At 44.9% G+C, this 24547-nt stretch overlaps 2 protein-coding genes across 2 annotated transcripts in view; one reads left to right on the top strand and one right to left on the bottom strand.

The window, feature by feature from the left end:
* Positions 1–24547, top strand: part of LOC123017780 (zinc finger protein 585A-like) — a 133236-nt gene that overhangs the window by 16141 nt on the left and 92548 nt on the right. The window contains exon 5 of the mRNA XM_044419348.1: positions 22656–22662. Within this exon, the coding sequence (XP_044275283.1) occupies positions 22656–22662 (7 nt within the window). The remainder of the gene's footprint in view (positions 1–22655; positions 22663–24547) is intronic.
* The window catches only part of LOC123017787 (zinc finger protein 850-like), a 62511-nt gene that overhangs the window by 25720 nt on the left and 12244 nt on the right, over positions 1–24547 (bottom strand). Inside the window, exons 2-3 of the mRNA XM_044419361.1 lie at positions 23602–24547; positions 11143–11690 (exon numbers count right to left, since the gene is read on the bottom strand). Coding sequence (XP_044275296.1) covers positions 11143–11690; positions 23602–24481 — 1428 coding nt within the window. The 5' untranslated portion in view covers positions 24482–24547. The remainder of the gene's footprint in view (positions 1–11142; positions 11691–23601) is intronic.

The following is a 24547-nucleotide window of genomic DNA, read 5'->3' as shown; positions in this document are numbered from 1 at the left end:
TTTTCCAAGCAGTCTGCCCTCGCCCCTTGCCTGGATGTGCATGGGCAAGCGAGACCAGAGTGACTGGTAGAAGAGAAAGACGGTTGTACCGGGGCACTATAGAAGTCGCATCCCACATATCCACCGTGTAGAATTGCTGGTGTAGCAAGTTTATTATGTTCTGTGTTCATCTTGCCATTCTTCCGGGGCGGCTCTCCTTCACGCCCCTCCCCATTTTATCCTCACAACAACCCTGTGGGGCAGGTTAGGCTGGAAGAGAGAACAACTAGCCAAGATCCACTCCCGAGTCTGATGGTGAGGAAATCCTGCTTTAAACTTGGCTTCTGCCAGCAAGGGCACAATTCAACGCATGTTTAGACAGAAAAAAAGCATGCATAGGATTTTCTGTCTAAATATCCATAAGAATGCACCTAAGTGGCCTTAAGGTATTTCATCATACCCCAATAGCAGAAATAACAATACTGGCCTACCTTGCAGGGTTGTAAGGTTGATTGAGATACTGGCCTGGTTCAGACAGTCATGGGGAAAAGGAGCCAAAGTGGCTTCCTTTCCCTGCCCTGAATGTGCTGGGTGCACATGGTGCAATTTATCTCCCCATGTGCAAGTTGGCATGCCATCCAAACCTGGTGAAGTGTGCAGCATGCTGTGATTGGAGGCTGCCCCCGAATCCATGGCTTATTTTAGAGTTCTGGCGTAGTTTTGAAGCCACCCTACCCTGCAAACCTTGCCGGGCTTGAAGAATATGGGCAAGGTTTGGAAAGCCATGAGGGTAGTTGGACAAACACATGCAGCCCGGGGCACAGAGTTGCCACGGATTCTTTCCTCCGTGATCCGCTGAACCCGGCCACTGTGTGTGAAGGGCTTTGGACACTAAAGCATAGCATGAAAGCCAATGTGAACCTTTTCTGTTAACCTCGTGGTCCCTTTGCAGGTCGTCCTTGTACATACATAGAGCAAAAGAATTAAGAGTACAGCAGGCTTTGTAAAGTCGTTGAGCAAAGCACACAGTGACCCAAAGCACTTTGAAATGTGAAATAAGAGTGCTAAAATATTCTAGGCTGACTGTGTATCTCTGACCAGGCCATTTAAGCGTAGGCTGTGCAGGATATCGAACTTAAAGCCTAGAAAAGGTAAGCTTGCATTTAAGCCAGTTTCTAGCCCTTCAGGGGTTTGAAAGTATGTAAGTAGGTCATACTGGGTGAAAGTTGTGGAGAGACTGCCAGTATTTGGGGGTGGAATTTCAGTAACTCTTTGTCCCATCTCTGGACAACTAGAGATGGAATAAATTATTCCGAAAAGCAATATTGACAAGCTTTAATTGGGTTCACTGTGTAATAAATCAGCTGAAAATTTTCTTAGTTTATCACTAGGCAGAGCCAGTATTGATTGGTGAAGGGCAAATTTAAATCAGTAGGCTAATAGTTAGACACACATTCAATTTTTTCTGAAACAGTTTTGATTCTGATGTGTTACTGTAACAGTGAGTGGAAAAGAACATATTAAAGTGGAAAAGATAATAATGAACAGTAGCTTTTCTTTATTAAATTGTTTATTTTTGGCATTTCCAAAAGGCAGCTAAATATTTTTCAAATTTTATATATAATGTATATATTATCAAAGTGATACGCTAAAATGCTTGGTTGACCACAAATTCTCTTATCTGGTTGACAGCTCTAACATTAACGAAGATACTTGGCTTAAATTCTGCCCATATTTTACAGAGAAAGGAAAAAGAGGAGGAGGAAGGCACCAATGACAAAACCTAAAGGAGATACAAGGTCTCAAAGCTGCAGAGGAATAAAGATGCAATAGCCCTACATGTGTGGAGATTTCTTTCTTATTAGCACTTTAGATGAACAATATCATATGGCTGATTTGGATGCATATTTGCATTTTGCATTGTCCTTGTGTTTAGGTTTGCATTGTGTGTTGTACACATTCTTAGTTACTTCCCCATCATCTGGTCACATTCCAGCAAGACCAACAAAGACAATCCATTAGCACAATTAAGAGGCAGTTCAAATCTTTCTTTCTCCAGATGGGCGAGCCAGAAAAAATAGCTACTGACTAGTCTCTTGCACTGAGATTCTCTCATTCAGCTTCTCAAGTAGGTTCCAATAAGAGGGCATCCAAAATTAAATCGGGAGCATGTGCTTTTCTGTTTAGTTTATAAAGTTTGCTAGTCTAAAAAAACTAGATTGGTTCTCTGTTATACTCCCATATTTGCTTTTAAGCTGGAAACTCAAATTTGCTATAAGTAGGGAAATCTCTTGGAGAATGTGAAAAACTTGAAAAAGTATGAGACTTTGCAAAAAGCAAAGATGTTGGCTAAAATAAAAAATCCAGAATTCACGGTTGGGCAATGTTGTTACTTGTTGTTGCTAGTCTCGAAGTCGTGTCCAACCCATCGCGACCCCATGGACAACAGTCCTCCAGGCCTTCCTGTCCTCCACCATCCCCCGGAGTCCACCTAAGCTCACACCGACTGCTTCAGTGACTCCATCCAGCCACCTCATCCTCTGCCGTCCCCTCCTTCTTTTGCCATCAATTCTTCCCAGCATTAGGCTCTTCTCCAGGGAGTCCTTCCTTCTCATTAGGTGGCCAAAGTATTTGAGCTTCATCTTCAGGATCTGGCCTTCTAAAGAGCAGTCAGGGTTGATCTCCTCTAGGACTGACCGGTTTGGTTGCCTTGTGGTCCAGGGGACTCGCAGGAGTCTCCTCCAGCACCACAATTCAAAGGCCTCGATTCTTCGGCGCTCAGCCTTCCTTATGGTCCAGCTTTCACAGCCATACATTGCAACTGGGAAAACCATAGCCTTGACTATACCACTTTTGTCAGCAGGGCGATGTTACCTATGTTAGAATTTACTGACAAGAGTAAAGAACAAAAGACAAAACCCAATGAAAGTCTTCTGGCGATGTACAATAGGAAGATTTACAGTTTATTCAGATGTACAGGAACTACATGCGGCAGGTAGGCAGCCTCCATAGAGACTACAAAGATGGAGTTTGTCCAAGATGTTTTTATAACCTATCAGTTACATACATGGCTTGGAGGAAGGTTGAGGGTTCAGGTTTGCTAGAGGCACCTTAGAGTAAAACAATAGGGATTAAGACAATACAAAAAGAACCTTCAGAAAATTCAGAGTGTACCTCCAAAGGGACGGGCCCATTGGCATTTCTTAGGTGTAAATGGGAAGTAATACATGCATACATATTAAGGAAAACAGAAAAAAAGTTGGCTTGATACTAAAGGCTCAAACTACCTGCATTTCTTTTTTTTAAAGAAGTTTTATTATTTCCTACAAGCTAAAAAAACTAAAAACTAAAAACATGAATCATCAAAGACATCAGACCTACTGGGTCAGCCCCCCATTTTTTTTTAAAGCAATCCGTAGACATTCAGATCTACGCATAGTCCCGTTTCTCTAGCCAATAACAAAAAGAGTTCCAAGTTTGATAGACGTATGTATCCTCTTTCTCCTTTGGAGACAAAGTCAGCCTATCCATTTCAGCACAGTCCAGAATCTTTTTTAAAATCAGATCATCAGTAGGTGGGTCTTCACTCCTCCAATGTTGGGCCAATACAATCCTTGCCGCAGTAATTACATGTAGAATCAAATATGTTGCCTGTTTGTCAACATCATCAGACACAATGCCTAATAAAAAGACTTCAGGTTTAAATATTAAAGATTTTTGTAACATTTCTTCAAGCCATTTATGTATTTTAGCCCAATATTTTTTGCCTTATCACAAGTTCACCCCATACGATAAAAAGTACCAGGTTTATGTTTGCATTTCCAACATATTTGGAAACATTTTTGCTAGTCTATTTGGCGATAGATACCATCTATAAAACATTTTAAAAAGATTTTCTTTATATGAGGTTGCTAAGATTACCTTGATATTTCTTTCCCACAACGTTTGCCATTTCTGTAACTCAATATTATATCCAAAATTTTGTGCCCATGTTATCATACTTTCCTTAACTTGTAAACTACCTGCATTTCTATACATCCAGTTAGCATGCTGAGAACCCTTTACTAAACTGGAAAGGCAGAGGACTGTAGCCAGATGGGTGACCACATATGAAAGCAGAGCAGAGGCTTGGATAGCCTTATAATTTATTTAATTATAATTTTATTATAAGGCCTACTTCTTGCTTTTTAGCAACTCCTGCTCCCTTCCACCCCCTGTTCTTAAGTTTGTCTTCAGTCATTGTCTTTTGGATGGAGGGTGCGAGGGGAAAGCAGTCCTGGACTATAATCCTGTGCACTTACCTAGAGGAAAACTGCAGCAAAACAATTAGACTTACTTTTATTTTTTTATTTTTAAAACATTAGTATGCTGCCCAATTGTGCCACAACACAGCATTTAAAAAGACAATAAAAACCAATAACATCGTATTAAGAATAAACAATAAAATCCAGGCAGAAATACAAAACAAAAGGTCAAATGGCATTAATTATTATAATATCAGGATATTTAGGCATTGAGTGACAGAATTAATCGTAAAAACTGCTTAGGGATTTTTAAATATTTAGTGGTATAGAAATAATACAAATAATAAAACTAATTGAAATGTGTGTCTCTCCTCAACTCCCATCAGCCTCAGCTAGCATAATCAATGAAGGATGATAGGAGCAGTTGCCCAACAATACAAGGAGAGCCACTCACTCCCCATCCTAAATTCTTATAGGGCAATGGATCCCAACCTTTTCTATGCCCACCACTCCTAAAAAAAAAAGTTTGATTTATGTTCACATCTCCTACAAAAATAATACCACATTGTAAGATGAAGAAGTCAAATGTCTCATTTCAGAACCACAAACTGGAATCACATAAAGTAGTGCAGGTACACAAAATGAACTAAAAAAAGCTTTTAACTCAGTGCATAAAATTCAAATACAAATCAAGCAATTGTAGACAAAAAAATCAATCTCAGTTGTGAACATAAAATTGAATGACTTCTTTGTTCCTGCTTCTTAGTCAAGATGTTGTCAAAACGTGGAACCTTCTTGCTGATTGAGATTCAGGCAAATCCTAACTTTTGTCTTGATTGACAAATGAGAACTGAATCCAAATGCAAACAACAAGTATAAATAATTTTATTATTGGGATAATTTGTGGTGAAAAATGTTGCAATTTGCCAGTATTGGTGAATCACAATGCGGCCTTCATGACACCCCCTAAAATGCCTGCCCGGGAGTGCGGGCACCCCAGGCTGGGAATCCCTTTTCTAGGGGTCATGCAGGTTTCAGATAGTGCCTAATCCTGCTGGGCAAGGAAACACATCAGATCTGATCCTCTGTTCTGAAGATACAAAACCGAGCAGTTTGCCAGATCGATATCCAGCATTTAGAAGGAAACACACTGGTCCTTTGTCAGGCGGAGAACAGAAGAAAAAAAATGGAGGTTAATTGCAGAAGTTGTGCTACTGGGTTTAGCAGGTAGGCAGGGTGGGGCACTTGCTGAGGGTTCACAACCCACAGAGGGCCCATAGGTGGTCCTCTCAACCTCCTCCCCCTTACCATGGCAACCTCCGTGTCCCCCCCACCTCTTTCTCTGGCCCAATCAACAGCAGAGGTGAGGAGGCGGCGGCACTGGGGCCGCTGTCTATTTGCTCCTGCCTCTGCCCATCAAGTAAGCATGATTAATCAGAGAGCCAGGGTGGTGCAGTGGTTAAGAGCGTGGGACTAGGACTCAGATGATCTCGGTTCTAGTCCCCGCTCAGCCATGGAACCAACTGGGTGACTTTGGGCCAGTCACAGTCTCTCAGCCCAACCTACTTCACAGGGTTGTTGTTGTGGGGATAAGATGGAGGAGGAGAATGATGTAAGCTGCCTTGAGCCCTTTGCAGGAAAAAGGCAGGATATAAATCACAATATAAATAAATAAATAAATAAATAAATAAATAAATAAATAAAATGGGGTGTGGGGCTGTACATTTTTAAAGGAGTGCTGAATGGAGTCAGCCCACAAAAAGGACAGGCTTGGCAGGGACGCACATCCCAGCAGGGCCCTGTGGGCCGCAGTCCCCTGAACGGGCGCCTCTTTGCCCGGTGACCTGCTCCCTCACCCTCCTCGTGCTGGGCTCAGGCAGCAGATGCCCCAGCCTGTTGAGCAAGCAAGATGGAGAAAGACTCACAGGGGACCTTACATTAGCTCTGTCTTGTGGCCTCGTTTATTCCCTTCTCCAGTGTAGGAGCAACCCCAGCTGCTGAGGGCAAGTGGCTATTAAACTGGCCAGTATAGGCCATACACCACAGAATGTTCATGGCTGGTATGGAAGGGGAAGAGGTTTGCATTCAGTGGGTCTGCTGCCCAGTAGGGCCAATGTCAAAAGGCATAGTTGAATAGCTATAGTACCTTAATTCTGCAGATAGGGTGAAATAAGATTATATTATCTTAATTCTGGCAAAAGCTCCCTGGATTCACTCTTCCTCTTCACCTGGGACTCAGCAGATCCAGGTTCTAGTTCCCACCTGACCAGGGTGACTTTGGGCCAGTGTGACCTCTTGTCCTAAACTACCTTGCAAGGTTGTGGTGGTAAGGATACAACAGAAAGGAGGAGAAGCTCCTAAACCACCTCACAAGGCAGGATACAAATGTGATGTAATAAAAAGGACACAATATAGTGCAAGATCCATGACAAACTCGAGGCAAAATCAGTCCAAGCACTTTTATTCAAAAGAAGTCCCTCTGTGTTGTGTGGGGCTCACACCCAGGTAGGAATTCACAGGGCAGCTGTCTTAGCCCAGATCCAACTCTACTTTCGGAGTTTTTAACAGCCCCTTTGAGCCAAGGCTTCTTTGCCTGTCCTGCTCTAACTGCATCCAGGGAAGGGCTATCACTCTGGAATGGAGTACATGTTTTAGATGTAGGTGGCCCCAGCTCAAACTGCTTCTGCTGTTTTATGTTGTTTGGGGCTGTGTTTTCTACTTGATTGCTTTTGCTATTAGGCATTTATTTTTCCATTAGCTGCTTCGTAAAATGACTTGCAAAGCAGAACAGAAATGTTTTTTAAAAGGAAATATTTTTAAAAGGAAAGCTATAGGATAGGAACTTAAGAATATTTTCATTTCCAAGTAGGATTTCATTTCCAAAGCTCATGTCACGCCCTGTCTTTAATAAGGCGAATCGCTTATTGTTGATTCCAGATTGTCCAGTCTTGCAGAAAAACAAGATTGCACCAGAGAGCAGTGCAGGTGAAGGAATCAGACGATGTACCTATTGGATGTTGGCAAAGTTCCAGCTTTCCTACAAAAGCCACATGTATTTGCCACCTGGGAATTCAGTGATCCCTCCGTATCTTTTCTGCCTCTTTGAAGAACAGCTGCAGCTCAGTTATACAGCACTTGGTTTGCATGCATGTTGGTAAAAAATATTTCATCAATGATCAGGTGATGGAATCAAAGACACCTGCCAGTCCCTGAAATAAAGATGCAACAGATTTAACAAAATCTAGTCACACTGGAGGGCAATTTTCACCAGGACTGGGCTGTGTAGCAAGAGGAGGTTTAAGACTTTCTACCCCACCATGAGCCTGATAATCCCCACCCCACCCCCCTGTACTAGCCTCAAGAACGAAACCATGGTGGAAAATGCACTTAAATGGGTCAGAATTCCTCAACCTTTAAAATGTTCGGAACAGCAGCACCCATCAGCCCAGCCCGTATGGTCAATGCTGAGGAAAGCTGGGCAGTTTCCCAAAATGCCTCCGAGGCACCAGGTTGGGGATGCTGGCTGTCATCCCGGAGGCATCGCAGTTGGTGCACCCATTTTAGCCGGGGAAAGGACCTGACCCATCCCAGGATCTCGTGGGTGACAAACACCTCCAAGCTCCACACCAGATTTTTATTTTGAGTGCAAATACAGACTATGGCAAATTATGGGACTGTACAAACTATTTACCTTTCTTTTACAAGGGAGTGGTCACCAGTTTATTGAAACTTATGTATAACTGTAACTGTGAGCATGTAGCAACACCAGGATAAACCAAGTGGGATTGGAGAGACCTGGTTCTAGTCTCTGTTGGGTGACTTTGGACCAGACTGTTAGCCCAATCTACACCACAAGGTTGTTGTGAGGAAAAAATAGGAGGGCCACCCTGCAAGCCACCTTGGGCACCATGCAAGAGGAAAAATGTAATAATAAAACAAAGTCAAAATATATAAACATTTATGATGGCACGATATCCACAACCTGGTTTCCCACTTCCAGGCCCTGCCTGCCAAATTGCCTTTCCTTTCCTTTCTTCCTGCTGTCATGTTTCCTCCACATCTCCTTTGGATTAGCAAGTGTTGGCTCTCACAACCAGTCTGTGGCAGGGTGGAAGCTCTTGCAGGAAGGAGGGAGAGGGAGCAGGAGCCCGACAGAAGGGAGGGCCGCATCCGAAGCAGGCCCTGCAGGAAAGCGCCTCCTTCAAGCTGCTCACAGGAGCTGGGCAAGGAAGATCACTGTGGGACAGGATCGTGGCCTCAGGAAGCAAAGCAGTCCTTGTGCAAGATGTAGGACGGACCTCTACCCACAGATGGAATGCAAAAGGAAAAAGAATTTCAACATTTCATGAGCAGGTGGAACAGCTTCTTTTCTTTTCTGGGAGAAAAGAAGCCAATTCACAGTTTTGGCTCTGTTCTTGGAAAAAGCCTCCGTGGAATGGGCAACTAAAGAAAATGAAGAGGAGAGTCTTGGACAAATGAAGGACAGCAGTGGTAACTTTGCGAGAGTCAAACATAGACATCCTTTATTCATGTTCAGCCTCACAACAACCCTGTGAGGTAGGCTAAGGGCAGTCCCATTTTACAGAAGTGAAACTGAGGCTAACTTGCAAATAGGAAGGCTATATTGGGGCAGAATTGGAACCCAGAACTCCCACACCCAAGTGTAAATTTCTACCCATTGGGGTACCCAATACAAGAACAGGGGTATGCTGTACTCGGAGATACTGACATTTAAGCTTAAAAATGTCAGAGCAAGAATTAGAATAGAACATGATAGAGATTAAGAAATAGATTTGAGTAGCCCAATCCCGTGTGGGCTTACTTGAGGTCAGGTCAGAAAGAATTCCACCTTGCTGGAAGTAAGCTCTTAACGAAACATTAAGAAAACAACCTTTGAAGAAATTTAAGCCATTGCTACAGATGTGCTTCAGTGCGAGGTCTGAATTCCAGTCGTGAGTGGGTCTAGAGGTAAAAGGGTCTTGGCCAAAACCCCCAAATGCCAGCCTACTTTAACTTCACGTTCCTATTGCCAGTTAACTAAACTGTAGCAGAGGGAGTTCAACCAGGAAAAGAGGGAAAAACTCAAAACGCTAAAAAACCACCACATTATCAGTGGCTAGGAAAGGGAGAGCAGGGGAAGGGGGTACTACACCCCTGTTCAAGGATCTTCATTTGCTATCAGCAAGGAAGTCCCTCTGTGATAACCAATGATATTCTCAAATTTATGAACACAAACAATAAGTTCAAGTATTCCTAAATGAGCCAAAACTAAAACTATTTAAAACGGCCTTGATCAGCTCTTCCTGAAGCAGCATGACACCTACCAACTTACCTGGGTGTCACAGGCAACCAAGAATTCTGCACTGGCAAGCAAAGGGCTGATAAAAGAGAGCTGAATTGCTCTCTCTCGTTCTCTCTCTTCCATCTTCACCAGCCCACTTCGTTTCTGCATTAGCCCCAAAGGAAGGAGAATTGCTTTCTCTGTGGAAATGCACCAGGAAACTGGTACTTCCTGAACCAGCCTGGTTTGTATAAGTCGTGATTTTGTGTTTTGCTAGCCTAAAAGACTACTTGCTAAGATATCATTTCTATGATGATTGTGAAGGATGGGTCTGCCCCCTTTATGAGCAGCATTAATACTGACTTGGCTGGATAGTGAGCTTTCTGGGCTTAAGGGCAAGTTTGCGCTAACCCACAAAACCCCCCTTTCTTGGAGCAAGGAATCTTCTTTCTGGCACAAAGTGTCTCTTGAACACATAGAAGTTGGCCAAGTGGAATTTCACTTCTGCACTGCTGATGGGACAGCTGCCTCCGTCACACCCGGGGAAGCAAGACTCGCCTCGGGGGCTCAGGACAGGAGGTGTGGCACACAGAACCGGGACAAGCACCCTAGGCAGGGGTGAGTCTAAATACTAGCCAAGGCCCAACCCCAGCAGGGACCCACTGATGAGAACGTCCTTCATCATCAGCTCTACCTTCCTCTTCACCTGCCTGTTGGTCAGAGGTTGTAAGAAGGAGCAAAAGTCACCCCTGCCAACTTGCTCTGGACTCTGCCCGACAGACAGAAAATTGTGGTGGAAATTGTGAGAAAGAGAGGAAGGGAGGCAAATGACAACCGGTGACCATGATGACTGAGGGACAGGACCTGTTTGGTGGCCCTCCAAGGGTTTTGCAAACTGTCTGGCACTGCATAGAATTCACCCTCCAAGGCCTTGCCGCCACCCTGCATCCATCCAGGAGTGGGCACCTCACTTTGCTTAATGGCGATGCCAACCCTGAGACCAATCCCATGCTTTCCCTCCCTTCACATCATCCATGTGACTGCTCTGGCTGACGAGGCTTGGAACGAGTGCAGCCATTTTTATTTGTTCTGCTCCTCCCCGAGGGGTTCACTTTTGCAGAGAGAGAGCCAAACTCTGAAATCTCTCCCTGTTGGGCCTGTATCACCCACCAAACAGAACACAACCAACCAGCAGCTCGGAAAAATCCTCGTAATCGCTGTCTGTGTGGCCCAGCAAAGACAAGCAGTTTCGCCAAGCCGGCAGACCGAAGGGCTGGAGGTCAATGTGAGCAGCCTCAGCTCAGCAGCAGAGCGCCCAATCTGCATGCAGAAGGCCTAGGTGAAAGCCTTGGCATTTCTGGGTAGGACTAGGAAATTAGTCCCCTGAAACTTTGGTGAGCCCTTGCTGCCAGTCCATGTCAACAATATTTGGCTAGACGGGCCCAGCTTCCTCTGTCCCGAAGATGGGCAGGCCAAACCCAGCGATTTCGTGGTCTCAGCCAGTTGAAAGAAGGCATGATCTTGGAATGCAGCCTTTTATACAGGTTCTTCCATGCAGGCCTTCTCCTTTTCCACGAGGCCAGAACTCAGGTTGAAATGCTTGCTGGGCTCGGAGTATTTTGAGAGGCTCTGCCGTGCGTGGATCCGCTCGTGCTTGAGGAGGCCTGAGCTCTGCTTGAACCTTTTGCTGCACTGCATGCACTTGTAGGGCTTCTGCCCGGTGTGGTTCCTCTTATGCCTTGTCAGGCTAGATTTGTTACTGAAGGTGTTCCCACAATCCGGGCACCTGTAGGGCTTCTCTCCAGTGTGGATTCTCTCGTGCTTCACGAGGTTGGAGCTCTGGGAAAAGCGCTTCCCACAGATGGAGCAGCTGTACGGGGTCTCTCCCGTGTGGGTCCTCCCGTGGACGAGCAGGCTGGAACTCTGCTTGAAGCTTTTTCCGCAGTCTGAGCAGATGTAGGGCCTCAGACCCGTGTGGTTTCTCATGTGCCGGATGAGGCTGGAGCTCTGGCTGAACCGCTTCCCACAGTTTAAGCAGCAAAAGGGCTTTTCTCCAGTGTGCTTCCTCTTATGCCTCGTAAGGCTGGATTTGTTACTGAAACTGTTCCCGCAGTCTGAGCATTTATAAGGCTTTTCTCCAGTGTGGGTTCGGTCATGGGTGAGAAGGGCCGACCTTTTCTTGAAGCCTTTCCCACAGCTAGGACACTTGTAACGCTTCTCCGCCACATTCGGCCTCTCGTGGTTCATGAGACTCGATTTATCCCCAAAGCTTTTGCCGTAGATGGAGCAGTAACGAGGATCTTCTCCAGGGTAAATTCTTTTGTGCTCATCACCTCCTGGAGCAGAGAATCATGACACCAGAATTTACACAGGCATGGGATTCAAGACCAGTAAGGGCTTCTTCACCCTCTGCATATTTAGAGAGAAAGAAATCCTACAACTCCATCACACTGAAGACTTTCTGTCTAAACACGGAGAGAATTGTACCTTGAGAAGATAAGATAACCCAAGCTAGAGGAGACCAAAGGCCTGACCACCGTGTTTCCCTGAAAATAAGACCAGGTCTTATATTAATTTTTGCTCCAAAAGACACATTAGGGCTTATTTTCAGGCGATGTCTTATTTTTTCTTACAAAAGCCGTAAGATTCTTGGCCTGAGAGTCCTTCGCGATTCCTTTCTTTAACTCGATGGAATAGCTCCTTCTTTTTGCACCCATCTTGCCATTTGCATCCATGCATTAAGTACATCCCTTACAACACACGACATATTGACGTTATTTGTGTGTTGTGTCTGTACTCTGATTGGTCATTCAGCAATAAGTATCGCGTTCATCTGTTTACATAGGCGTTTACCTCTCATCCAAAGGCACCTGCTTTGGTATTTACAAATATGTAATTATAATGTATATCATCATTTATTTTAAGTATTGATGTCAATAGTATTGTTTATTTATATTTAATTATATATTAGCATTATTATTTTATAATTCACTATGTCTATCAGGTGTTACAACGGACATACCACTGTGTTTCCCCATCCATCTGGCTGACGATCTTAACTGGGGCTTATTTTTGGGGTAGGGCTTATATTACGAGCATCCTGAAAAATCATGCTAGGGCTTATTTTCTGGTTAGGTCTTATTTTCGGGGAAACACGGTAGTCCAGCATTTTGTTCCCAACGTGGTCAATTGCGGGAAACTCTTAATTAGGATAGGAGTGCTGCATTTTGCAAAGCTATGCTTATTTTATTAAGAAAAGTAATTCTTAAATTGTAAACAGTCTCAAGACTCCTTTGAATAACTGATGGTATAGAAAAATCTTAAGCAAATAAATAAATCTAGCCCTGAGGTCCCCAACCTCTGTGGGTCAGTGGGCACATTTAGAATTTTGAGTCAGTGTTGCAGCTGCTGACAGAATGAGTGCAACTGGGGAGGGGGACTCGCCCTTTCTTAAAATGCCTGCTGTGGTGGGCATGGCCTGTCAAAAAACCCCATTCAGTTCCCAGAAGTTAAGACTAAAAGAAAAGGAACCTACCAGGAATCCCAAGGCAGAGACAGGGGCTGAGCTCCAAACCACAAATTCACTTTCGAGCACATATAAAGATGCCACTGGAGGGCTACCCTTCTTGACAGCATTTCAGCCTCACAATTAAACCAAAAACAAGAGGCATGGGGCAAAGGGCAAAGCACAGCGCCCACTGGCACATTCCAGGAGGTATCATGCCGGAGCCCCCAGTGCCAGCCTAGATCTCCTGTGGAGTCAGAGTCTAAGGTGGGAAGAGCATTGAGCAGGCTGCCTGATGTCCCATTTCTGCTCGCTCTCATATGGGCTTGGCTACCGAGCTTCTGTAAGATTCGTCCATGAAATCAATGTGTTTTTTCTTTCAGTTAATAAACTAATTTGCAAAAAAAGTAACCTTGCCTTAAGGTGCTACCCTATTCATACTCAGACAAAAGAATTCCTACCACGTGCAACATGCCCCAGCCAGGTATTTAAAACCTCGAGATACTTGATCTTTTTTTCCCCTTGGAATCATCATTTCATTTTGCTGATGTGCGTGTATTCTTAAATAATTTCCCCCACAGTCCTGGGTCTGTCAAACAGGCATCAAAAATAGCTCCTTCAGGCCATTTCTGCACTGCCCAATAGTGAGAGCTATTTTATTGTAAGCTGCCTCTGGGCTATACGGCAGCATATAAATACAATAAATAAATAAAGCTTGTGGGTAGTGTTTGAATGCCTCCAATGTGTATCTGAATAACTAAAGCTACTGCAATACAACAAGTTTTGTTAACACACACACACACACACACACACACACACAATATCTGTTGATTTAATCTGCAAAATGGCTGCCAGGAAACTCTTACATCAGATGGAGGATTGTGGGGGATCAGGCTTCTGCTTGGACACCAATGTAGGTGAGGCCCTAAATGGTCGTCTACTCCACTCTGCCATTTCTCAGGCAGCAGATGGAGTTGGAGGGAAGAGAGAGCAGTCTCAGGGTCTTTTAGCTCCTGTTGTCAGTTTTTCATGTTGCAACAGCAGGCCCAGTATGGAAAAGGCCAGTAAGGAAACTGTCCATGGACACAACAGGCACATGCACGAAGGATCCAAAGAGCAGGCACCCAAACCAAACCCACCTGGGAAAAATGCCCACCTTCTGCAGTGTCTCAATCCCAGAAAAGAGAAAGGCTTCCTTACCCAGTGAAAGGATCCCGCTGTGGTCCTCCTCCATGCTTTCTCCCTCTGTCACTCTTCGACTGGAATCCAGCACAGCTGCTCTGGGAAGTGCAAGAGTGGAAAAAAGAGAATTTTAAAAAACCTATTACTTAATGTGTGCATTAGGAGGCAGAGAAATTTGTTGCCACCTGATCAGCTAAAGATGCCATTGCACAGGGTGACCCTTTAAGTGCCTCAGAAGCATCAGGCGATCGTTTAAATACCAATACATTCTCAAATGGGTCTCTCTCTGTCCTTCTCTGTGCATTCAAGGTATAAACACAGACCTCTCTGCTTATGGGAGCACATCACATAGTTGGTGAGGTAGGGCAACCCATGAAAGCTTATGCCTCTAGAAGTATAATGCCACAAGACACTAAAAACTGGTGTGCTGAAACGGTCGGATTGTCAGACTAGGACTGTCAGGCAGGGTCAAATCCCACAAGGAAGCTTGCTGAGTGATATGGGGCCTGTCTCTTTCTTTCAGTCTAGCCTACCTCACAGGGCTGTTGTGAGGATAAACCAGAGGAGGAATCAATCACAGATACTGTTCTGAGCTTCTGGGTGTAGGGAAAGAAGAGAACCTGGGGGTAAAATTCCTGTTTGACCAAGAAGATCACTGACTTTCAGCCTAATCTACTTTACACAGTCATAGCGAGGACAACATGTAGGTGGGAGGAAAACTGAAACCTTGGAAGAAAGGTGGGGTAAAAAAAAAAGTGAGCCTTCCCTCGCCTGGTGTGTCCTGTGTTAGCAGGGGATTGTGGGAGTTGTAGTCTAATATACCTGGGGGCACCAGAATGAAGACAGTTGCTCCCAGTTGCTTTTGAGGGGTAATTTGCCTTCCTAGTCCTCTTCTGGTTTTGCTCTGCCAGGCATGGAAGCTCTTCAGAGCATTTGAGGTGTTCTCTGGTGGGGTGTTTCCTTCCACCAAGCCCTGGTAGGCTGATCTGGCTGTATGCAGTATGACCAAGCAGCTAAAAAAAGTGCTGCTGGATCAGCCCCAAGGTCCATCTAGCCCAGCATTCTGTACACACAGTGGCAACCCAGCTGCCCACAGGATCCTTCAAGCAGGATGAGGGCAAGTCTGCCTCCTGCCCAAGCTCTTCAGCTACTGGTATATGCAGGTACACTATCTGTGGTAAAGGAAGCAGCTCATTCCTACTCTTGATATTTCCCAGAATACTCCAAGGCATTACTACAGCAGGGGAATTGTGGGAAATAAAAGGAGAGGCTGGATGCAGCTGCTAAAATATGAGGCTAGAAGCAAAACTGGGGAGGAAGGAGCAGTTGTAGGCCTTGGGGTTGGAGCGGGATCCAGAATATTTATTCCTGGCTCCCCTCAGGGGGTGCAGAGTTTCCTGGTGCCCATTCAAAAGCAAGCATCCAGTTAATTAGCCACTTAATAACTGCTTTGGGCAACTGTTAGCCCTGCTGCAAAAGGCTTTATTTAGAATATATCTTCCTCACCTCAGTCTTTACAAGTCACATATACTGCCCCCTCTTCCCTTACCCCAAATGCACTTCAGGCACAGTCGAGTGCATGTTGGAAGTGGTAGGGCCCTTTTCTTCCTGACAGCATGTGCCAGAAAAGGGCTAGAGTCAGGATTACAATGAGCCTTAAAAGGAATGAGGAGTAAATAGCTTTTTCTGAGGAAATATTGCTGGTTTTGTTCCTGGCGGGATCTTTAGCAGAAGTTTAACAGGTGTGGAGAGAGTGAATACAGGGACACATTTTTCTCTCCCTTGTCCATAGGAGGTTCAGAGGCAGCCAATGGCACAGAGGTGCAGGGGCTAAGGAGAAACTGCAGAGGGAGGGGTGCACCCTTTTAGCCCCAGTTCCAGGAAGCCCATAAGCATCTGGCTGACATCTTTGAAACAAGATGTCTTTGGGCTGATCTAGCAGGAGCTTCCTCTGCTTTAAGAGGCAAAGCAATTAGAAGATCTGCTGAATTACAGTCAGCTGTGGAAATACACACACACAAGTTACTGACATGCTTTTTTTTTTTTTTAATGCATCTTCTAAGAGGCTGGTATGCAATGCTCCCATGATGGCTGTGGAGGAAAGGGAACCTCTTCCACTGTGGCCAGCATGGAAATGCAGGCCACTCGCCTCTTAGCAGGCCAGTGAAAACAAAACAGAACAAACATGACCCTCCCTGCTTCCAGCCCACGGCATTTCTGAGGTGGTCATGAAAGATTTTCCTTCCTATGTGCCTAACACAGCAACTAAGTGGGCTAGCAGAAGAGGGATAGGGCAACCCAAACCTTTGCCTCCAGCTTGCCCACACAAACTTTCCAGCATGTGATCTATTACTATTATTACATTGCATTTATATCCCACCTCTTCTCCTCTTGTGAGGAACCCAAGGTGGCTAACATAGCTCCATTTTCCCCTCACAACAACCCTGTGAGGTAGGCTGTGCCTGACCCAAGTCATCCAGTGAGCTTCATGGCTGAGCGGGGACCAGAATCCGGATCTCCCAGGTGCCCAAGCAAGTACCCTAAGCCACACACCACACCAGCTCTCAGTACACAATCCTATTTGTGTTTAATAACAACTAAGTCCCAAAATTTCCACCACCCATACAGCACTATTGCTACTCAAGTCACTTCAGGATAACAAGGTAACTGATCTCTACCCCAAAGAACTTACAGTCAAAATAAATTCAATATGGCAAGGAGGAACACAGGGGGAAGATGGAGGTCCCCATAAACAAGGGGGAAAAGTGTCGTGAACATATAGGAAGCTGTCCCTGCAATCTGACTCTGACCCACCGACAGAATTTCGACATGGAAGAAAGTAACAATTCTGCCCCCCTTCTCTTTTATGCCTTTAGCAGCGGCATTACATACAGAAATATAAACCTCTCCACCTCCCCCTGAGAGGGAAGCTTCACCTAATCCATTTCTTTCCGTTCTCCTGCTGAAGCCATGGATTCCCAGAGTTATTTACGGCTAGTAGATATTATGTTCCTGCCATTTCCATGAGCAGAAGCAGCTGCTGGGAACTGGGGTTGGAGAGGGGCCTGGCCCGCACGCGCCGCTTCTGGACTTCCAAGTGGGGCAAACTGGTGGACACTGGGGGGGAAGCTGGTCCTTACAAGCCTTCGCTCTGATCCTGCACTGCTTACGAGGTGGGGGTGGGGGTGGAACGAGAAATATCACAGGCGACAGAACAATTTTGCCCCCCAATAAAGTGAACCGAGCCACCCCATCCTAAAGCCACACTCCGACATTTTATTTTGCACGCGTATCCTGCAAAAATGAATGAATGAATAAATATGCATACAGCTTTGAAGTTTTCCAGCTCATCGCTATCTAATGATGGAAAGCCCTTGCTTACTTGTTTTGCAATCCTGCGATTTTCCTTGCTCTGGCCGAGTTCTTTGAGGTTGCTTCTTTTGCTCTTCAGTGGATCTATCTTCCTTCTTTGAAATCAAAACACGCTTTAAAAACCAAATCAAACCACGTTTCTGCTTCTTTTCTGTGTTAATCGGTTAACTGGAATATCAGAGACACGCTGAAGAATCCAGAAGAAACGTCGATTTAAAAATACCGCGGGTGCGCGCAAAATGCACTTTTCAGAGGTCGTGCAAGGAATACTTAGTTAATCAAGGTGCCACTAATCCGAATTAAGAGGTCTGGATGCGCGCGCACCGGACAAAAGCAGCCCATTCCATTAAAGGATCTAAATGGGGTTGCTTTCCCCCCCTATGGGGGTAGAATAGTTTAAGCGATCTTGCTTAGTTTCTCCCTGTTTTTTTTTTTTTCTTTTCTTTCTTTTCTGATTTTTTAAGGCGGCTTTTCCTTTGTTTTCCGCTTCCCATCATGTGATGGAAGCTAAGCCAAAGGACTGGCAAATCAAGTCCCTACCAATCTGCGGTTGGAGCACATGGATGGATGGGAGAAAGATGGAGAACTTGGAGGGGAAATTGAAGGAAGCGATTTTTTCAAACGGCGTCTGGTCCTGGTACAAAATCAATCAAGCTCTTGATTCTGCCCTTTGCGAAGCAAAGCAATCTGACCCCTATCCCTAAAAAATATAGCCGATTAGGAAGTGATGCATGACTTGGAGAAGGAGGGAGGGAGCACTTTTTTTTCTTCCTCTCCAATATTTACTATTTTTTATTGTGTGTTACAAAACCAAAATTCATATGAAAGAGAAAAAAGAGGAAATAAATTAAAATATTAAAGTTTTTAAAAAACATTTAATAAGATCCCTGACACAAATTACATATACTGTTGGTATTTAGTAAAACATAACTACTGTTCTTAAAATAATTATGCATAAACTTCGACCAAGACAACTCAAATATCCATATTGTTATCCATTTGTATATTATGCCTAAAGAACACTGTGAGAAGTAGACGATTACTGTGACTAACAAACTAGAACAGGTAAAGCTATGGATCACTTAGTGATTAATAAAGGTATTGTGATTAACGGACTAGAACGGGTAAAAAGCTATATAGATCACTTAATGATTAGTAAAGGTATTGTGATTAACACAAACTAATAGACTACAAGATGTAGTCCCTAGATGTGGCATTAAACTTTTGAACTTAGAATCCAAAGTACGGCTGCATAATTAGCTAATGCATATTAGTGGTATCTCCTAGTCTGACTCAGAGGGTTATTAACATGAACATGGGACGTATGAGCAGGTGGGGGTAACATACCAAGGGGCAGTATGATGAAGGCGGACAGAGAAGAGTGTGAATTCCCACTATCCCAGCCAATGGGAGAAAGGAGGCAGGGACTTTGAGCGTGAAGTAGGGAATAAAAGGTTGTGTAAACTGCTCCTCCAGTGCACTGCCTTCGGGGTGAGTGCCTGGTCTGGCCAGAACGTATTAAACTGTTGCTGCCTGGTACTTTGCCTCCCGTATCGTCATTGCTTGGATTTCATTGCTTACAACACCTGTTCAAAAATGGACGTTTTGTTAAATCTTCCACCCATTGTGGTATCGCAGGTGGCTGATTTGTCCTTCCGATGTTATATTATTACATTGCATTTATATCCCACCTTTTTATTAGGCATGAGCTGTCAAAAGGCGGGGAAGACCCATGCATGGAAGCACACTAAAAGTTTTAACTGACTGTCCTAAGTTACTAGCAGTAGGAGCTTTAAGGTAAAATAGGTGGGTATTTTTGGTTTTTCCCCACCCACCACAATGGAATTTCTGGAAGACGTTCTTTACTATGTCCTAAGTGTTCATTGGGCAGTAGGAGTTGTTAGCTGTATTGGACCCATCATTGTGTGAGCCTCCAAGAGTCATTGACCTGGTTTGCACAAACCGTATTGAACCACAAGTTGCCATGCATGAGTGGGAGTAGACAAACTTGCCTCCAAGGCAAGGCTCATTTCCAGTTTCTGTAATCAACTTCTTTTTGCGGGGCTGTGAGCATGACATGCAAACCTGGAACACTGGATTGGTCAAAGAACGAAGCAATAAAGCCATGGTTATGAAATTAATTCTCCATTACAAGCAAAGTGGGCCAGTGTTTCCCCATTTACAGCTTTGGAGCCGTGCCAGATTAAAAAATGGTGGCAAACTATCCAAGGAAGTTTGAGGAAGTGCGCTTTCCTTGGGGGAAAATTTGGGTTTGCATACCACCAGGGCATGGGGTTAGAGGTGGAAGTAGGCCCAGTGAAATGTCTACTATGGGTTGAATTGCCAAATCTCTTTAGATTCTCTGTGCTATTTCCTTCTGGGTCCTCTGATGAGGCTTGGAAATACCTGGTTTCCTTGCTGCTTGTATTTAATTGGCTGCTTAAGATTCTCCTCTTTGTGACAAATTAAGGACTGATGGAACTGTAGTTTCTCTTCATGTACCCTCCTTTTGTGGTCTCTCAGCTGAGTACTTTCCAGTTTCCAATATTTCACCCCTTCTAGGAATGTTTTCAATGGCTTGCCCAGTGAAATACAACTCTTCACTGTGTTGAGTTCCCATACTTTTGACTCTACATAGACACTATACCATCTGCCAAAATATGCATGCTCTGCTCTTGTTCATTTGATGAATATCATAGAAACATAGAAACAAAGCGAGTCAGAAGGGGTCTCCCAGGCCATCTAGTCTGACCTCCGGCACCAGCCGGCTCCGCTCATGACATGCCCACCATGTGCACACCCAGCCTATCCTTGAACACCCGCACCGATGGGGCCTCAACGACCTCTCGTGGAAGCCCATTCCACACCCTCGGGGTCCTGACTGTCAGGAAGTGCTTCCTGGCATCCAAACGAAACCTTGGATCCCTGAGCTTTGCTCTGTTGGAGCGTGTTCTGCCTTCCTCTGCAGGGAAGAACAGGTCTCTACCCATCTCCATGTAACATCCCCTCACATACCTGTATGTCGCCAACATAACAACCTGCTTCACACATTAACAACCCAGGGATGTTGAAATGTGAGTTGCTGTCACATGTGAACCTTGCACTATGGTTTAACTATGGGTTGTTAACACAAGAGTTCATAACTCAACAACAAAATATGGGTTCTGTTCCTCAGTTGTTCATGCTTAAAAGCCCATAGGTAAACTATAGCACGGGGTTCAAATGTGTAACAAAAACAAATAATCTGGGCAGAGGCAGCAAGATCATCTGGAGAAAGAGCCAGGAGATAGGAATCTCCAGGAGTGGTGCTAGGCCTGGACCCATGAGCTCTTGCCCCAAATGTAATTTGCATGGCCCTAGATCTACTCCCAGGGCCTAGCAGGTTCAGTGGGGAAGGAAGTGCCTACTCACCACTCCCATTCTCTCCCTGCATGGTAATTAATCTCAGACGGAAAACATTCAATTGGTCTGGGATGAACTGAAGCAGGGTATAATTTAATTGAAGGATTTTATAGTTGAGGGATTTGGGTAAGAAATTAATTGGCAGGTTTTGCCTCCTGTAAAACTGATGCATGTCCCAAGCGAGTATGGTTCAAATGCACCTGCTGAGCAGGACTGTCCAACCACAGTACTCACACATGTCAACATTATGCAAGGAGCAGAGAACCGAATAAGCAAATAAGAGAACCGAATAAGCTGACATAAGAAAACGGGGGAAATGCTATTAACAAAGACAGTTTTATTTTGAAGAAAGAAACAGGAAAAAATGCCAGAAATAATTGCAAAAGCAACAACTCAACCCCTTTACCCAAGTCATATATATTCATTTGAAAACTGTCTTCTCCAAATCAGGCTTTGGAATCTCAGAATGATAATTTCAGCTGTGATCTTCTGCAGTGCCTGAGGCACCTACAGGACTCCCCACCTGAGCAGGGATTCTCCCTTTAGGATCAAGGCCGAGCCTTTTCAGACCTCCAAGTCCACCACACAGATCTGTTTCCTGCATGCTTCCCCCAGGTTGCCTAATACACTGCCTTCCATGCTCAGGACTCAAGTCTTGTGCTGGGATGAAAAAGAGATATTGCTAAGCATTGCGTAGAAGGGGAAAAACACACCACTGCTTATCCCGCTGTTGCCTCTGGTCCAACAGGTTTTGCAGACTTTGCGACAAAGCAGAAGCTGGCAAAGCCTGTTTACCACAGTGGAAAATACTATTGATTTTCTTCAGCTTCTTGCAATATTTTCAAATGTTTAAAAAAGCCCACTTAAAGCATTTCACAGAAGTAGCATAAATACAGCATAGTTCCATCTGATAATTTCAGCTTAAGAGCTTGCTTAAATTTTTACTTGGGGAGCAATCCTATGAAGAGGAGCATCAGCCCTACCTCTGCCTCCCGGATTCTCAGCCCTGCATTTTTGTAAGGTGGTCGCTTCTGGCCATTTAGCAACAGCATCTTGAAAGGGAAGGGAAGGCAGCTGGAGCAGTTTCAGGATGCCTTGTATTCTGGCCTTCCTCCTTCTCCAGGGTCTGGAGAGGTCCTGCCATGAGGGACCTCTTATGAGATGTTGTCTACAGGCTACCGGCTTGCTCCTGTACCTGTTTCTGTACTTTCATTTCATGGAATGTCCTTCTTTTGTTATTTCCCCCCTTTTTCTTTTCTCCTCTTAAATTATTTTTGAACAGCTCTTAATAAAAAAAAACTTGTTTAAAAAAGGGCTGCTGAATTCTCACCTGATGTCTCCAAAAGGCACATAGATCTGTTCTCGGGAACATATAGGATGCTTACAAGCAACACTCCTGTGCACTTCTACTCAAAGTAAGTTCAGTGGGACTTGCTCTCAGTAAGTGTATGTGGGATTGTGGCCAATATACATTTAAGCAGGAAAAGAGAACCCACCAACTTACTCAAATGTACAAGCTTTATTTTTATTTATTTATTTATTAAAACATATGTATGCCGCCCCATTCGCCGAAGCTTGATTTGACAAAGGAAAGAAAGGGAGTAAAATGGAGGCAGAGAAAAAAGCAGAAGAATCTGACATTATTTCAGTATGTACCTAGGCTTGACATCTCTATGACAAGAGGATTTAGAGCATGGGTCCTCAAACTGCGGCCCGCGGGACGGATCTGGCCTGCCGTGGCCGTCCATCTGGCCCGCACCGCTGTGCGCTTGCTGCGCAGGCGGGGAGGCGGGGGCTTGCTCACTTGGAGATGGTCTCCGAGTGAGCAAGCCGCCACCGCCTGCTCCCGTATGTGCGCGCTTGCCACTGCCTCGCAGTGTGGGTGGGGAAGTGGTGGCTTGCTCGCTCGGGGATGGCTTTGAACCCATGGGAGATCTCCGAGCGACCGAGCCACCGCCATGTGTGCCCAATGCCGCCTCACCGGCCCGCGCCCCCAGGCACCCCCACCTCCCCGCCCGCAACAGTCACCGCAGCCTTTCAACTGGCCCCCCATTGAAAAAGTTTGAGGACCGCTGATTTGGAGGGCTGTCCAAGGGCTTCAAGGAAAAGTTGGTTTTTCAGGAGGGATATAAGGGAAGGGAGGGGGGAGTTTTTAAAAGCCATAAGGAACAGCAAAGGAGAAAGGAAGTTTTAAAATTCCCTTGGACAGCTGAGGTTGGTGGGCATTGGGCAATCTCCTATTTTGTCTTACACTTCCTCCTTTTTTCTTTATGCAAGAACCCCTCTCCCTAACCATGTAATTTGACCTGATGAAACTCTTAAGAGGTCACAGCCAGATCATTGAGCAGCTTTACTCATGCTTAGCCTTCACCAGTACAACTGTGCTCCGTGTTTCTAGATCACCCACCAGGCCTTTTGTATGGGTTTCCTGATACACAGTTAGACTATGTGTTTCTTTGGCTCAGCACATTTCAGTGATTTCCCCCTTCAACTGGACTTAATAGCTTTTCTGCTCAATTGATCACTTCCATGCACTCACACGGTCTTTCTCCCATGCGCATTCTTTGATGGACTGGAAGGGCTGACTTTGTGTGCTCTTCTTTTATGAAGTACAAGGGTAGAGCTCTGCCGGAAGCTTTTCCCACACTCGTGACACTTAAAGTGTTTCTCCCCCGTGTGGATATGGTGATGGCCTAGAAGAGCGCCACTGGTAACAAAGCTTTTCCCACACTCCATGCATTTAAATGGTCTCTCTCCTGTGTGGATTCTCTGGTGGACTGTAAGGGCTGACTTGGATCGGAAACGTTTGCTACAATCTGGACACTGGTACGGCTTCTCCCCTGTGTGGATATTTTGGTGGAGGTGAAGCGATGAGTGTGTAAGGAATGTTTTCCCACATTCCCAGCATACATGTGGTCTCTCGCCAGCATGACTCTTCTGATGTTGCCGAAGGTGTGAAGGGTTGCTATAACTTTTTCCACATTCAGAACAATTATAGGATCCCTGATGGAACTTTTCATGCTCAATACACAGTCTTTTCCATGCAAAATCCTTCCCACAGAAAGAGCATTTGTATGGTTTCTCTCCAGTATGGAGTCTCTCATGATGCACAAGGTTGACTTTTTCACTGAAGTTCTTTCCGCAGTGTGAACAGGTGAATGGCTTCTCTCCTGTATGCATTTTCTCATGTCGATTAAGTTTAGGCTTGCTTACAAAGCCTTTCCCACATTCTGAGCAACGATATGGCTTCTCTCCCGTGTGACTTCTCTCATGTACAACAAAGTTTGATCTACGATCAAAGCTTTTCCCACAGTGTGAGCACTTAATTAGTTTCTCACCTGTGTGTTTTCTTTTATGTATTTCAAGGGCTGAGCTTTGGCTGAAGCTTTTCTCACAGTCTGAGCATTTGTATTTATGTGTATTCTGATGTTGCCTAAAGCTGTATTTGTACTTGACACATTTGCCACACTCCAGGCATTTATATGGCCTCTCTTCCTTATGGGTTATCCTATGCATTGTAAGGCTACTGCTACTGCTGAAGCTTTTCCCACAGTCAGCACATGAATAAGGCTTCTCACCTGT

The sequence above is a fragment of the Varanus komodoensis genome, unplaced genomic scaffold, assembly GCF_004798865.1.
Source record: "Varanus komodoensis strain SLA01 unplaced genomic scaffold, ASM479886v1 scaffold102, whole genome shotgun sequence".
In the NCBI taxonomy this organism is placed as follows: domain Eukaryota; kingdom Metazoa; phylum Chordata; class Lepidosauria; order Squamata; family Varanidae; genus Varanus; species Varanus komodoensis.
Note: the sequence above shows the minus strand (reverse complement) of the source record. Positions and strands in the feature narration are given on the sequence as shown.